The following is a 15,786-nucleotide window of genomic DNA, read 5'->3' as shown; positions in this document are numbered from 1 at the left end:
TTAATAATTAATTAAAAATTAACCAAACAAACTGTGTGCGAATCACAACACTGTGGTAAAAGATTTAGAGTGCAATTTATTTCAACATTTAAATGTGAAAGTTTGTTTGATGGTGATGTCAAAATCATGTTGAAACGTCATACATGTAGCCTTCAAAATAAAATCTTGAAGAATTAAAATATTTACCATTACTGATGCCATTACTATTTTTTATTTATTTATTTAAGTGATTAAATAACAAGTATGTCACTATGCAAGAACTTTCAATAAAATGGGATTTCAAATTTGACATGAGTCAAACTGATCTGCTCGTTATTTTTTTTTCTTTTGATTAGATTTTTTTAATTTGTTTGGTCCATGAAACATCAGACAATAATCAGAAATCTACATAATTACCCAGAACAAAATGGCTTTAATGGCATGCTGTGTTTAACCAATAATCTGATACAATGGATCCTTACCTTACAATGGATAAACAAGAATGATCAAATATTTTGCATTTTTGGTTGAAATGGTACTTCCAAGTGTTTGTTATTCTGATTTTTCAGACAGGCTTTGGACCCTGCCATTACTGAAATTATGACTGAGCATGTTGGCAATAAAATACTAACTTAACTGGAATGTTTAATATACTGTTCAGTCTGGTTTGTGCAATCTAGTATTTACATTTACTTAAATATGAACTAGAACACATCTTGCTTCACTGTATAACAATTTCATGACATTTTTGTATCATTATCAATTTTGTAATTATTCTTTATTCGTATTATTTTGCCTCTTTTATTTCTCTTATTTCTTTGTTAAGAGTGCATAGCTGCATGGTTGTATTTGTATTTATTTATAGCCTACTGTTTAGTTTTAAATAAAAGTACTAGTCAATGTATCGGTATTGTAGAGATGTCGCTTTATTTTGAAAAACTCGCACCGGAAAAGATGGTCTTGTCCTAGCTAGCGGAACACGGGTCTATGCTGATGGCAGGCGGCTACCTGTCAACAACCAAGGCATAGCCGAAACTAAAGTCTGTGTGACTCTTTATCATCTGCGTTTATCAGGTACGGGCATTTTGTCGTTCACTGCTCGAGTGAGCTAAGATTTTCTTCGACTCGATGGCGGACGCTGCTCTGGGAGCCGGATAGTGTTAGCATTACTTAGGTTAGTTAATGCTAAAGCCTCGGTGTTCAACACGTCGGCGAGCGAAGTTGCTCCAGGTGGTGGTGGTGGGGGAACTTCTCACTTTGTATTAGTGGTTAAATGACATATCAACAGTATCGCATTCAAACCAGTTAACACATACATAGTTGGTGTTTGAAGCTATCTTGATAGCAAATCCCCTGCTGGCTAGCCCTGATGCTAACATGACAGTTGAGGCTATTAACGTTAAGCTACAGCTGGGTTGCCTCTTCTATTGCAGGTAGCAGGAAACACGTCGCCTCTTTGACAACTTTATGTTGTTGTTGTCCAATACACTCACCCTTTGTTTGACAAACTGTATTAACCTGCACCCAAACCGTCTCCATATCTAACCATCTTGTTCTGTCGCACGGTATTTTGAAAGATAAGCAAGCAGGGGAGGTTTAGTGAGCCTTATTTTAGACAAGTTAAGGATGGGATGTTCTGTTATGGAAGATCCTCGGCGGTGCTCGAAATAGCTTAAATAGATTAAACCACATCCTTGGGTAACGCGCATTTGGTGCAGTGCGTGTCTGAACCATAACAGCTCACATCTTCCTTGTGGGTGCATAATTCATAGTGTAAAACTATGTAACATCCAGGAATTGGTTACAGTAAGGCAATAATTACGTTACATTGCCCTTCACTATAATCCTTTTAAAGATATATTTGCAGTTAATCGGGTTAATCGTTTTAATCCATGCAAATTCAGATGAAATATAATTGTGGATGCTTGTTTGCTAGTGCTGTACATTATTGTATCCTTGAGGCAGCATCACTACAAACACACTCTTTCACCGTAATGACTCATGATACCCGGAAATAGTCAAACAGCTCTTTCAGTTAGATAATATCCTCAGTCCACAGTTACCTTAGTACTTTGAGCCCGGCTGTACTGTCCACTTACTGTAGCAACCCAATTTCCCTAATTGCTCTTAAAGTAGGTTACCTGCCTTAAAGTCTTCCATGTTCACATTTGATGTTACTGTTTGCAGTTGTTGCAGGTCCTTCTGGTGCAGCCAAACAAGGCTGCAGTGTTATGGATGAACCATGAAGTCCCAATTGCAAGTCACTGGTAAGTGATTGTTATTGGTAAATTTGTACAATTATCAAATAATAGCCTAAAATGCAACACATTTTGTGACTTATTGATAAAGTTGCAGGATTTAGTACTGTTTGCCTTTTTTTGTAGGTTGCAATTAGTTCAATTTATGTAGGGACTGTATTCATTATTCAGCATCTGGAAAGACACGATTAAGTGGAATATTTACAGTATATGTGGTTGTAGCATCTCTACTTAATGCAAGCCGGGCTAAAACGTATGCAGTCTGTTACAACAGTAGTTTGCTGCTGCTGAAATGTATTGCATTATACGGGCAGGTGGTTATATTTTATACTGGTGTTTTCTTCTCTCTAGTGCTGTCAGCCAGGCTGAAGGAAAACAAAAAGAACTGGTTTGGTCCCAGTCCATACGTTGAGGTAGCTGTGGATGGCCAGTCAAAAAGGACTGAGAAGTGCAACAACACCCACAGTCCCAAATGGAAGCAGGCTCTCACAGTGTAAGCATGACTCTGGTGTTTGTGATACGAGAAGATGCAGTTAAACAGATGGCTAATTGATTATTGATTGGACTATATGCTCAATGATAATGGAAGAATCACTATTTGGAACCAGATTTACTAACCTATATCTGAAAACTACACAGTCCATACACCAAACACTTGATGGTTGCTGATTGTTGATTGTGGTTGTGCCATTAATTTAGGCCCTAGTATGAATAAATATCATAGACTGTAAAAAGAATGGACGTAGCGTCCGTGACGTCACCCATTGGTTTTGGGGAGTCGTTTTTGTGACTCAAATATGGCGGCCTGAACAGCGCCATGTTGGATTGGCCGGCCGAGAACCCGCCCACTGGCCTCGAAGCAGCTGTCCACGGAGCTGCTCGGACCTGTCACTCAACGTTTCCGCGCCCTAATTGGCCAGAGTTTTAACCTAATAACAGTAAAACCGTAGAGTTAAAAAAAAATTCACCCCCCTCAGAGTGTGTGCGGGGGTAGAAACTATCGATTGAGAAAAAAAAACGTTCTGACACCAGGCTTTTAACATGTTTACTGAGGATGTAAAATCGGCGATTTTAACATGGGGGTCTATGGAGAATGCTCCCTTCTGACACCAGCCCCCAGAGGAAGCCGAGGGGATTGCAGTTTTTTGAACGCGGAAGTGAGCTTCACTTCTCAGACCCACAACTGCCCCCTTGATAAATATTTTAGTTACTGTTAAGTAAAACCTATAACCCACCACAAGGGTTTTTTAGCGTAAAGGTTATTTTTAGCATGAATCATCAGAGCACTGTGCCTCAAAATCAGATTCTATTGTATCAAGTCTAAAAATGTGGCTATTGTTGGCACTCTCAGAGCTCATTCTGTAAGTGATGTCTTAAAATAGTTTTCTGGTCTTATGAACAATGGACACCACTGTAGAGAAATCAAACATAGAAGAGTAAACAGTCCATAACATACAAGTATTACCCTGGAAATGTTTGGAATGAGCTCTGTATGTATGAAAGTGATGTGACAGGAGAAGTTTAGAAGCTATACTGTAGGTATTTTACAGTGGGTACCCCCCGAACAAAAACAAATACCACAACCATCACTGGTTGATTTTCCTCACAGCTGATTACTTTGTTTCATCCTCTTGACTTATCTACAGAATTGTGACTCCAGTCAGCAAGCTGATCTTTCGTGTTTGGAGCCACCAGACGCTGAAGGCAGACATCCTGTTGGGAATGGCCACACTGGAGATCTTTGAGACCCTCAAGACTAATGACCTGAAATGTGAGTTCTCACTACTTTCTTACTCCTATGGGCTAAATCTTGTGCGTACATTTTAGATAGTTTTCCTAAAATAATCTTGTTTAGCTTTTTGTTGAAAGTTTTACTTTTTTCTTGAATGGGAAAAAGCTGTAGAGTATGGCGTTAGTTGGAGGCTGGGCGGAGGGAGGGGGGCATTCCCATAGAACATTATGAGGTAATGAGGAAGTCGCCCCCCCACTGCAGGTCTTATTTATTCCAGGATGATATCAACTAGTTCCTCTTGTATCCCTTCCAGTGTTCATTTTGGCTGCCAGCGGCCAGCCATATTTGGCAGACGTTCACACTTAAGACATTATACACACTTGTTATCTGAAGGTGCATATCTGCCTGTGTTTGTTGTGAGAATGCTTTATTGTACTTTTATAAGCTTAACGACCAACATGCGCCCTACTCTACTAGGTTTTCTTTTCACTGGAATAGAGGCCTCACCTAAGCTTATGGCCTTCTGCGTGCTCCGAGTGTGTTTATAATTTCACACAATGGCTCTCCTCAGACCTGGTCAGCATGCACAAGACATGTGACATCAAAGTCTGGTCCATGTTTTGCATTACAGCTGCTTGTTTTGAATTTGCCAGCACTGAACATGATTTGGAGAGCCTTGCTCACAGCCACTCAAGGCCACATTGCTTGTTATACCTCATGACTGAAGTGCTTTGAGCTGGCTGACACTGCCATCATTTAAAGCTGCACACTACACCAGTGAGGAGAAGCCCTTCTGGTTTTCAGTGTTTGATTTTCAGTGTTTCCCCCAGAAAATTTGTTAGTTAAGGTGGTGTCTGACCTGTCGGGGGGGGGTGGCGCGGATCTGTTGACGGGGGCGGATCGATCGTCGGGGGAGGGACGCACCGCGCCGTGCCGTATTAAGTTTCGCTTTCAACACGCGCTGCTGTTATGCATGCGCGCTTCTCTGTGGTGTGTATGTGTGTGAGAGGATGCGGCCATCGTCTGACGGAGGGGGGGGCGGCGAATATCGCTACAATTTTTTTTTTTTTAAGACATTAGTTTAGGCGGCAGCTCTTTGTTGTTAAGGCGGCCGCCTTAACAGGAAAGCGCTGCGGGAAACCCTGATTTTAATCTGGGTTTACATCTAAAGAGGAACTAAGCAGGATTTCTCCTGTGGCTATGCTACATTTTATTTTTTTTACCTTAATTAAAAATCTCTGGAGTAATTGTGATCATTAACTACATGACTTGTGACTTGTTACAGTGAGAACGGAGGCTCTCTGTCTTCACCTGGCGTCTCATGGCTGAAAACCAACCTTGCAACATCAGTGTAGTTACTTGGCCGCCGCCCCGGTGTCCCAGCTCTCCTCTCTGCACACAGACGCGCTCCGTAGCCTGTAATCTTTTGTTTAAGACGGTTAAGACTACACAAACACACACGCCGTAACATCGTATAATGTAACGTTTTCCACTGCTCCATTTATTGATTTTTCGCCAGCTTCGTTGTAAACAAATGCACATAGGCGAAAGGAGCGTAACCAAAACAGCGGAAAAGCGAGCGGACTTCCCCTTTAAGACTGCAAACCTACATAAGTGATTTTGAGCACCCCTGAGATCATTAACATGTATTTTCATGTGTTTTGTTTAGATGGGTTAATGTGGTTCATTGTGTGATGCATTCACCATTCATATAACAAGCACCTGTTCATGTGATCAACATGTTGATTCTGTCCCTATCCCAGTGTGTGAGGTGGTGCAGACGCTGAAGCTTTGCTCTGACAGAGACCCACAGGATGTTGTAGGAGACCTGTCGGTCTGCCTGGACGGCATGCAGGTGGACCCTGAAACCTTTGCCCCAGCAGAGAGAGAACACGGTGAGGAACCACAAACAGTTAAATTCATTGTGAAATAAATGGTTGTCTGCAGTAAGAATCTGAAAACAGCTGCTTTAAGTTTAGAAGTCATCAATCTTGCAGTCTTCTTGGCCCCAGAGCAGTGTTTTTTTTTTGTACACAGCTAATTTTAGACATACTGTATCAACATGGTTGTGTATGCCAGCTGATTATGTACTAACACTGCCACCGTTACATACAGTACATAGAACACTAAAAAACATGTTTCAGAATTCAGATGTTGTTTCTTAGAAATGTTGTTTCCAGGATAAATGTGGGTCACAATATCAGATTTGAATCTAAGGAATCACAGTAATCCATACAAGAGCTCTAAATGGATGTTTGAATTAACAAAACAAATATCAGCCAATAGCCAAACAATAGCCAATGTTTGTGCTATCAAATTTTTCCCAAATACCAGGGGCCTCAAGATAATTCTTTTTTTTTTCCTGCCCACAGGCTGTAGTCATAGCATCATGAATTATTAATTGTATTAATTATGTCAATTACCTTATTTTTCTATTTCATTTTAGCTTCTCTTCCAAATGGAAATGCAAAACAAAATGGGGATGCTGGAAACAGGTAAAGTAAACTACAGTATTAAAGTATAAATGTTTTTCTCTGCAAATCAGGTGACTTAAATGTAATAATTAATGTGAACATTTAAATTTTGATCCCAGGTCAAGCAGAGACACGTCTCCCTCCAGTGACTCAGAGGAGTGGGTCATTGTACCTAATGGTCATGCTGTCAACGGCACGGCTTCTCCCTCTCGGTCCCCAGGGGGCTCCACTGCATCGCGTCCTCCCAGACCAACCAGGCCGCCTCCTCCGACACCTCGCAGACCTGCAGCCTCACCAAGTAAGAATTATGCATGCAGTGTTCAAGTGATATCTGAGTCACTACAACACATCAGCCCATACACAGTTTGATTACCAGTCAGTTCACATTCTCACATTCCATGTAACTGTTGTTAGACACAGTTTCCGTGTGTCTGTGTAACATCTGGCATCAGAGCAAATATGAATTAATTCATAAGACTTCCTCTTCTCTCCTCTGCCTTTATCCTTGCCTCTCTCCCCAGCCTCTTCCAGTAGTTCTTCCCCTAGTGAGCTGAGTGAAGCCCCGGCCTCTGATGGCTCCTCTCAGGTGTCTGCCAGTGGCTGTTCAGATCAACAAGATGAAACAGGTGCAGCGACTGCAGGTTCCTCGCAGACAGCATCTGGCCCCAAACCAGGGACATCTGCCTCAGCAGCTGTGGCTACAGCAACTCCAAGAGTCACACCTGTAACCACCGGCCCCTTACCACCAGGGTAAAAGAGCTGTTGCCACTGTTTAGTAGAAAGTTTAGATTGCAGCCTTTCATTGTGTAAATTTGTAGTTGTTTTTAAAGAATTTTAGATTTTCACCTCCAGGATTGATTTGCTCTGCTGTTGGCCCTTCTGAACAAATCCAGTTTCCTGTATTTTGTGTCTGTTGACTCATTTGCATTGGCTCTGCAGGTGGGAGCAAAGAGTGGATCAAAATGGAAGGATGTACTTTGTGGATCACATTGAGAAAAGGACAACCTGGGACAGACCTGAGCCTCTGCCTACAGGGTACGGAAACACTTCATTCATCTTTTATTCCATCAGTTTCCCTCCTCACTCAGTTCTCCAAAAGTCAAGAAAACTTGCATAGAAAAACAAAACCTACCTGTGCAAACTCTCTCTCACACACGCACATTTGGTAACACTCTAGACAACAGCCATGTGTGTCATTTGTGTAAATAAACAAATGATAAATACACATGTGGTGATCCACAAGGTTGTGTGCTGGGACCAGGCGTGTTGATATTGTACATGGATGAAACTCAAAAAGTAATACGGTAACTAAATTATTACAGAGATACCGTATTTTATAGCCACAACAACAATTTTCTTCAAACTGCCCTCATGGTATGTTTTTAGATTTAATCTAGTCATATTTTTTAAACATGTTGAATTGACTTGTTTGTGCTTTTGTTATGTCAGGATGACATATTTGCCATTTGACCAAAATGTCAACTCAGCGCTCCCTTCTTTTACCCTCCCTTTAGGTGGGAGCGTCGGGTGGATCCGATGGGTAGGGTGTACTATGTCGACCACATAACCCGAACTACTACATGGCAGCGTCCCACACAAGAGTCAGTCCGTAACTATGAGGAGTGGCAGCACCAGCGCAATCAGCTGCAAGGAGCCATGCAGCAGTTTAACCAGAGGTTCATTTATGGGGTGAGAGTTGAAGCAGTTGTTTATATCACAAATATAAACTGAATCCTTGAGACAAAATATACACACATGCCTTATCTCTTTGACATCAATACATGAGTATTAAAAGCACTTATTTCTACTGTCTACTGTCTGAATATAGTGATGCTGTATCAATTTATTATCTAAGTGCTAATAAGGTGCTGTTTTTTTATTCTCTTTTTTTTTTAAAACTCAGAAATATAAAGGCTGATAAATTGCATATGTTATATTGATTGCAAAGGATTTGGGAATCTCTCAGAAACCTGCAAAGATCACACATTAAGAATAAGATCATACACTGGATCTGTTAACACCTGCATCACGGTAAATGATAAAAGCAGCTATTACATTTTTGTCAACCTAAATGTGTAATTCTCTCTCCTGCTCAGCTCCAAGACCAGCTTGCAGCTACGGCCAATAAAGAGTTTGATCCACTGGGACCTCTGCCACATGGTTGGGGTAAATATCACCAAGCAGTAGACATTCAGTTACATTTTTGAATGTGTACAATAAGGAAGATGTTTTCTGAATCTTTGTTTTTTGTATATGTGCATGGCAGTGAATTACAACTAGAAAGAATAAAATAAAAATTATTTTTTTCATGTCAGAAAAGAGAACAGACACCAATGGGAGAGTGTATTTTGTTCATCATCCAACTCGGACGACACAGTGGGAAGACCCCAGGAGGCAAGGGTGAGTGTGTGTCTATCTGTGCCATGTAATATGCATCAGATTATCTATTACGAGCTTGAGAAACGTAAATGTTATGGATAATAATATTGCATACATTGTTAGCTGTCGACATCAGTCATGATGTGTACATGAATCATTTGTGTTATTTCTTGTCTGCATTCTGTCTTGTTCATTAGTGCACATTATATTACCAATTTCCTCTATAATGTGAGTTCTGAATCTAACTCTGACTCCTGTGTTTGTATTGTCCAGGCTGTTGAATGATAAGCCCCTGCCAGAGGGCTGGGAGATGAGGTTCACTGTGGATGGTATTCCCTACTTTGTCGACCACAACAGGCGAACCACAACCTACATTGACCCCCGTACAGGGAAATCCTCACTGTAAGTTGTCAAAGTGTTGGTGTGATCTGCCTTATATTAGAATGGGTGTAATAACTTTCTGAGTACTCGATGGTGGTGTATAGTATGCCAATGTAGTTGTTTATCTGGTAATAATCTTTTTCCACAGTGAGAATGGGCCACAGATAACCTATGTCAGGGACTTCAAAGCCAAAGTGCAATACTTCAGATTCTGGTGTCAGGTAAGTGCTATTTCATCATCCAAGCATATGTGCTGCTGATATGCTTTATCTCTCATAGAGAAATATAAAGTTACTGATACTGTATCTATATATATATCTAGTGTTACTTAAATATGGAAAAAATAAAAGATATTGGTCATGACATTTTGCTGGTGTATAGTATTTAAGTATTTCATCTTTATTTCCCCTCTCAGCAAATGTCGATGGCTCAGCACATTAAAATTACCGTCTCCAGGAAAACCTTGTTTGAGGATTCATTCCAACAGGTGATCACCTGAATACATTTTTTTGTTTTCATTTAGTTTTAGTCATTGTCTAACAGCACTGTCTTGTGAGCAAGTACTGAGGTGTGGATGTGTTTTAATCCTTCAATCTCCATACAAAGATCATGAGCTTTCACCCACAAGATCTGAGGCGGAGGTTGTGGATCATATTCCCTGGAGAGGAGGGCTTGGACTATGGAGGTGTAGCCAGGTAAGTTCAGCAACTGAATTTCTTTTGTACAATTGCTCCTTATTGCGTGACTCATAAGGTGTGGTATGATAACATTTGTACCTTTTTTTTTTTTACATCACCCATAACCAACAAAACCTGTTGTGATAATAGCAGAATGGTTTTGCATTTTCTCCTTTTTTAAAATCCTGATCTACAAGATTTTAGCCTAGTCTCACTCAAACAGTATGACCAATCCTTTCTGTCCTCTGTGGTTTCATTTTCAGGGAGTGGTTTTTCTTGCTGTCCCACGAAGTTCTGAATCCCATGTACTGTCTTTTTGAGTATGCTGGAAAGGACAACTACTGTCTGCAGATCAACCCTGCCTCTTACATCAACCCTGATCACCTCAAATACTTCAAGTTCATCGGACGCTTCATTGCCATGGTATCCGCTCTGTTTGTCAGCACACTTCTAACAATGCCAACAGTGTTTAAACACAAGGTGATGGCGTCATTGATCATTGATCATGTCACCTCACGGCCCTGTGTTGTCTTTCTAGGCGCTGTTCCATGGTAAATTCATCGACACCGGTTTCTCCCTGCCCTTCTACAAGAGGATCCTGAACAAGCCTCTTGCGCTCAAAGACCTGGAGTCCATAGATCCAGAGTTTTACAACTCACTCATATGGATCAAGTAGGTCAAACCTTAGTGTGTCTCTGTAGATGATGGACACGTGCATGATGAGGAGGGCATGTACTTAGCAGCTGTAGTCATCTGCTGTGGGGAACACCGCTGTACTTGTATTTAGCATAAATGACACATCAGGATATACTGAATCATACTTAAACTCTATCGATGCTGATGATAACTGTCTGGCCTGCAGAGACAACAACATCGAGGAGTGTGGTCTGGAGATGTACTTCTCAGTCGACAAGGAGATCCTGGGTGAGGTCACCACTCATGAGCTTAAACCAGATGGAGGGAACATCCAAGTGACTGAGGAAAACAAGGAGGAATACATCAGGTACAGCTGCATGAGCCCACCTTAGTTACATTCACTGTTGCACCATTTTTAACAGATTTTCTCATTTACTCTGTGGTTTTCATGTTGAGGGTTAGGGTGATTACAATAAACAGCAATATACACTGAATGTTCTTCAGTTTCTGTAGGTCTGCATTATTTTAAGAAACCAAGAGTTCAAAGGTCACACTCAGTTCCACAATTTTCTTCTTCTGTGTTTCCTCATTGTATCTTCATATCATTGCATTCAGGTTGGTGGCAGAGTGGAGGCTGTCCAGAGGTGTGGAGGAGCAGACTCAGGCGTTCTTTGAGGGCTTCAATGAAGTTCTGCCTCAGCAATACCTTCAGTACTTTGATGCTAAGGAATTAGAGGTACAGCACTGGACTCTCTTCTCTCCAACATGTTTTTTAAGCAGGAAATGATGATGATTGGAGGCATGTTTGTTCATCTTAGAGTTGAGTGTATTGCTTACACAATTACAATATTGCTTTATTCTTGCCTTTAGGTCATGCTTTGTGGTATGCAGGAGATAGACCTGGTCGACTGGCAAAGAAATACAATCTACAGGCATTATGCCCGTAGCAGCAAGCAGATCCTGTGGTTCTGGCAGGTTGGTATATACACACTGTAGCACAGTCTATAAGGCCAAAACCCCTTTTCTGATTTATCCCTTCTCACATTGCTGTATTTATATGATACTGCAGTATACTGGTGCAGTTAATACATTCAACATTTTTTCTTTGTTGCTTCCCAGACCAGAGATTGTCAAAACGTTTAACATAATGAAAACATTTGGAAATTTAGTGGCAAAAGTAATTCATGTTGGATTTGTTGATTATTTTTAACATGGATTGATGCCTTCACAGTTTGTGAAGGAGATGGACAACGAGAAGAGAATGAGACTGTTGCAGTTTGTCACAGGAACCTGCCGACTTCCTGTCGGTGGCTTCGCCGACCTGATGGGTATGCAAAATGCACACCGTCACACCGTGCGCAGTTATAATGTCAGAGCAGTTTTCTCGATTCAATATTCTTTATTTTTGTTGTCATTTAAATGTAGGAAGCAATGGGCCCCAAAAGTTCTGCATTGAGAAAGTGGGCAAAGACAACTGGCTTCCACGAAGCCACACATGGTAAGACTAATTATTGTTCTCATGTTTTCATAGTAGTCACTGTTCTATGACTACATAGCAGGAGGATTAAACTCTCATGACCAAACCCTTTGATTCATTTCTGATGCAACCACATGCAATCCCTCTTTTGTTGTTGGTCTTTGCTCTGGCATTTGAAACCATATGTTACTATGTGACAGTGCATTGTTGCTGTATCCTGAATTAGACAATTTACAAAGTGTATATTTAGCTTCAACTGCTGCATCATGTGATGTGAATGCAGCGGTAAATTAGTGAACATTTCTCAGGCATTAGCAGGTTATGCAGCTAGATGCACTGTGTTAATGGTGAATACAATGAAAAATAAAATATTTCTTTAATGGTCAGTCATTGTCTGTCTTAATCCAATGATGCATATGGTGATAGCCATGTGGATGATATTACCAGACAATGTTTTTTTTTTGGTGATGCATGTACTCATTTGTGCAGATTTAGTAGCTGTATTAAGGCAGTTTCCTATTGCAAGTAATACTTTGCCTATCTTAGATATTACATGAATTCAGTGTATTTCTTATAAGAGTCATCCAAGCTCTGTCTCATTTCTCTGTGTAGCTTTAATCGTCTGGACCTCCCTCCCTACAAGAGCTATGAGCAGCTGAAGGAGAAGCTCATATTTGCCATTGAGGAGACAGAAGGCTTTGGGCAGGAGTAATAACCCTAACCCTGCAGGACGGGATGGAGGAGCAATGGTCGTGGAGGACCCAAATGGATTTCAGACCTGAGCACTTTCCAGGAGATTCTCCTTGCAGCCAGGAGCGTCTTATAAATTGGTAGATGGACGTATACACTTTGATTTTCTTTTCACAGTATCATTTGCAGCAACAGCAGGTTCTAAGCTGTTTGGTTAAATAGATTCCTTTTTAATGAATGAATTTTCTCCACAAGAGACGTGAGTCCTCCTCACCCAGTTTCCCTTATCCCACATATAATCAGTACCTCCCTAAAACCCACCACTAGAGATGCCTTTCTCACTCGATCATGTCTGCACTCGTTGTGCGTTGCACAGGAGCAGTTTCCATTCATAGGTCTATGAATATTTGCAGTAGTAACTTCTCAAGAGCCGCCTTTCGGGTCTATGCAGAATGAACAATTTCAGAGGAAAGAACCATATTTGTGCATTTTGAATTAAATAACAAAAAAAAGGTTCATATCTAAAAGCAGCATAAAAGGCACATATATGGTTTTGGGTCTTTCAGGCTCAACTTTTATTTTTGCTTTTGTTGAAAGGATGGATGAATGAGTGGGTGAATGGATGGATGATTTTTTATCAATACCTTATTGACTGGACTGACACCCGTAGCACATACGCAGTTTCTTTAATAACTTTGATCAATGTGATCATGATAATGATTTCTCCTATGTTCACAGGTTGACTTCTTTACTTCATAGTGAATTGAAACTGAACGTAATTATGTAAGCAGTAAGATGGCTGTGATTGTTCTTAAGAGAGGTTGTATTTTTTATGTGCAATAGTTTTGTAGAAAACATTTTTGCCAGTAATAGAGCCAAACAGTGATTTGTTTGATCATTTTATAGCATTTTGTTAAGTTTCACCATTTACTATTGATTTAAATTCCTAATTTGGGTAGAGAACATTATATTGTAGTATATGGTGAAAGTGCTTTGGGTGGGATTTTATTTGACAAACTTTGCCTTCCCAACATGGTCTGTGCTGTACATAATATCAGCCTTTCTGACCACTGATAGACAGAGAGACTTAAAGTGTGAAGTATTTCTGAAGTCTCTTAATAAATATGAGCCGTTACTGATGACGTGGGAGCATTAGGATGTATTGTGTAATAGAAAACAATTATTTGTTCAATAATGTCTTATTCCCACTGAATGGTAGCCAATTTGCTGGTAGATATCCAGAATTAAGTATTATCCCAGATCGATAATGAAGACACCAGACTTAACTGTTTAATGTGTGAAGTGACTAATGCAGTTTATGTAAATACACCCCAAAGTAGAGCATTGTGTTTAATATCTTAATACATATAATTCACCCAAGCAGTGGATCCCCCTGACTCACAGACTTAACTGATAATAAAAAATTCCAATCAGTGTAAAAGTAATTGGCCCTAGTTTTATAGGGAGTTAGGTATTCAGATTTGTACAGTAAAAAATAGCATAGTCCATGTCTTTTCCAGTAATGTCAAACTAAAACTTTGTTTTTACTATCAGATTAAAATTTGAAGAAAATCACTACAGAACTGATCTACCAAAGGATTTAATTTCTTTTTTCTCTCTTTTAAAAAAACAACAAAAAACGTAAAAACTCTGTGTCACCATGTATAATCAGTTCTTAACCCCCTGAATTAATTTCACATTTTACACCAACTGTCGCTAATGAGTCATCAGTTGTGCTTTATTTTACCCACAGTAAATTACATAAATGTCAACAAAGCAGCAGCTTTGCTTTCTCGATTTTAGAAACAGAATTTGAGCAAAATTTCAAAAATATTTCATAATTCAAACCAAAACACTTATTTATACTAAAAGACAAACAAACTCCCCATTTCTGTAGACATGTGTGTCTTCATCACTGTGGATTTCAAATGTTTTCTTCACAGGCTAATCACAAAAACAAGTTTATATTTATACACAGCTTTGTTGTCCAATCTTACTGTGTATATATATGAGGTCTTGTTGATGAATATGAACAGAGCCACCCTGATAAGTTGTAATGTGCTATTTTAAATGACTAGTATAACTCCAGCTCTTTAGTCTGTGCATAGGTGGTGTGTTGCATTATTCAACAATACAGTTATTGACATATCCCAGATCACTGAAAATTTGTCATTGCAATTTAAATTTGAGCAAGTTCCCTGGTGTTCCCAGCAAACTAAAAATGTTCTTATGGTCCATGTGACTGTAGTGTATACCATTTCATAGTGCTGGTACTATATATTAAAAAAAAAGTCAGTTGTCATTGACTTGAGCTCACAGGTTGTACTGACCCTCAGATAACTCTCAATGCATCATGCTTAATTGTGTCGGATGTTTCACGTTAGCTCTCGTGTATTCTCTTACTGGCAGTAGTAATTCAACACACACATACACACACTTACAAATCTCAGTGTGTAGCTACTGGTGTGCAGACTTGTGAAAAGATTATTGTAAAAACAAAAATGAAATAAAAATAAAACCTTTATTTAAAAAGAAAAGTGTTGTTATTAAAATGTTGACTACTGAATTTGTTAACATGTTTAAATTAAAATGAATGAAATAGCACCTTGACACTCCAAACTGGCTGAATTAACCACTTGACTGTTTAATCACTACTGTGATCATGGGGCAGTTAAATGTATAGAAATATGCAAACTAGTGTTTTAGTTGTTCTGATTACATTGTAAATCATGTTGATAGTGTAATCACTGTTTCTTCTTTTGAAGCTCTAACTTTTTTTGATAAGTGGAAGTCAATGGTTGAATACTATTTATTTGGACAATGGGTTTCATGTAACAATGGGTTGGATTGATTGAGAAAAAATAACAGTAATAAAATGATTTTAACACTGGACTTATTCACGTGTGAAGGGTAATAATTATTGTCACTCCATTTTTGTTCACAATATTACATGCGGCCAATTTATCTGTATGTTTACTCAAAAACACAAGAAAACAGCTGTTTTTCATGTTTCATATTCTCTGAGAATATGACATAATATGCTTTCCAACATTTTGAGGAAGAGTAAAGGGAATCAAATGTACTTAAAGATGTTAATAAAAGT

At 39.5% G+C, this 15,786-nt stretch overlaps 1 protein-coding gene across 1 annotated transcript; it reads left to right on the top strand.

The window, feature by feature from the left end:
* The first annotated feature begins 935 nt into the window (after window positions 1-935).
* itcha (itchy E3 ubiquitin protein ligase a) lies at window positions 936-15,575 on the top strand. Its single transcript, XM_085777704.1, has 24 exons — window positions 936-1,053; window positions 2,167-2,246; window positions 2,589-2,730; window positions 3,884-4,008; window positions 5,733-5,864; window positions 6,416-6,464; window positions 6,563-6,741; window positions 6,965-7,193; window positions 7,383-7,478; window positions 7,958-8,132; window positions 8,540-8,609; window positions 8,759-8,843; window positions 9,096-9,224; window positions 9,352-9,424; window positions 9,619-9,690; window positions 9,810-9,898; window positions 10,144-10,303; window positions 10,419-10,552; window positions 10,743-10,883; window positions 11,132-11,252; window positions 11,387-11,491; window positions 11,748-11,844; window positions 11,942-12,014; window positions 12,606-15,575. The coding sequence occupies exons 2-24, from the start codon at window positions 2,222-2,224 to the stop codon at window positions 12,703-12,705; spliced, it is 2,601 nt and encodes an 866-aa protein (XP_085633830.1). The 5' UTR covers window positions 936-1,053; window positions 2,167-2,221; the 3' UTR covers window positions 12,706-15,575.
* Window positions 15,576-15,786: the final 211 nt, after the last annotated feature.

The sequence above is a fragment of the Trachurus japonicus genome, chromosome 5 (genome assembly GCF_045865225.1).
Source record: "Trachurus japonicus isolate A0001 chromosome 5, Traja_1.0".
NCBI classification, from domain to species: domain Eukaryota; kingdom Metazoa; phylum Chordata; class Actinopteri; order Carangiformes; family Carangidae; genus Trachurus; species Trachurus japonicus.
This window is presented reverse-complemented; position numbering and strand designations above follow the sequence as displayed.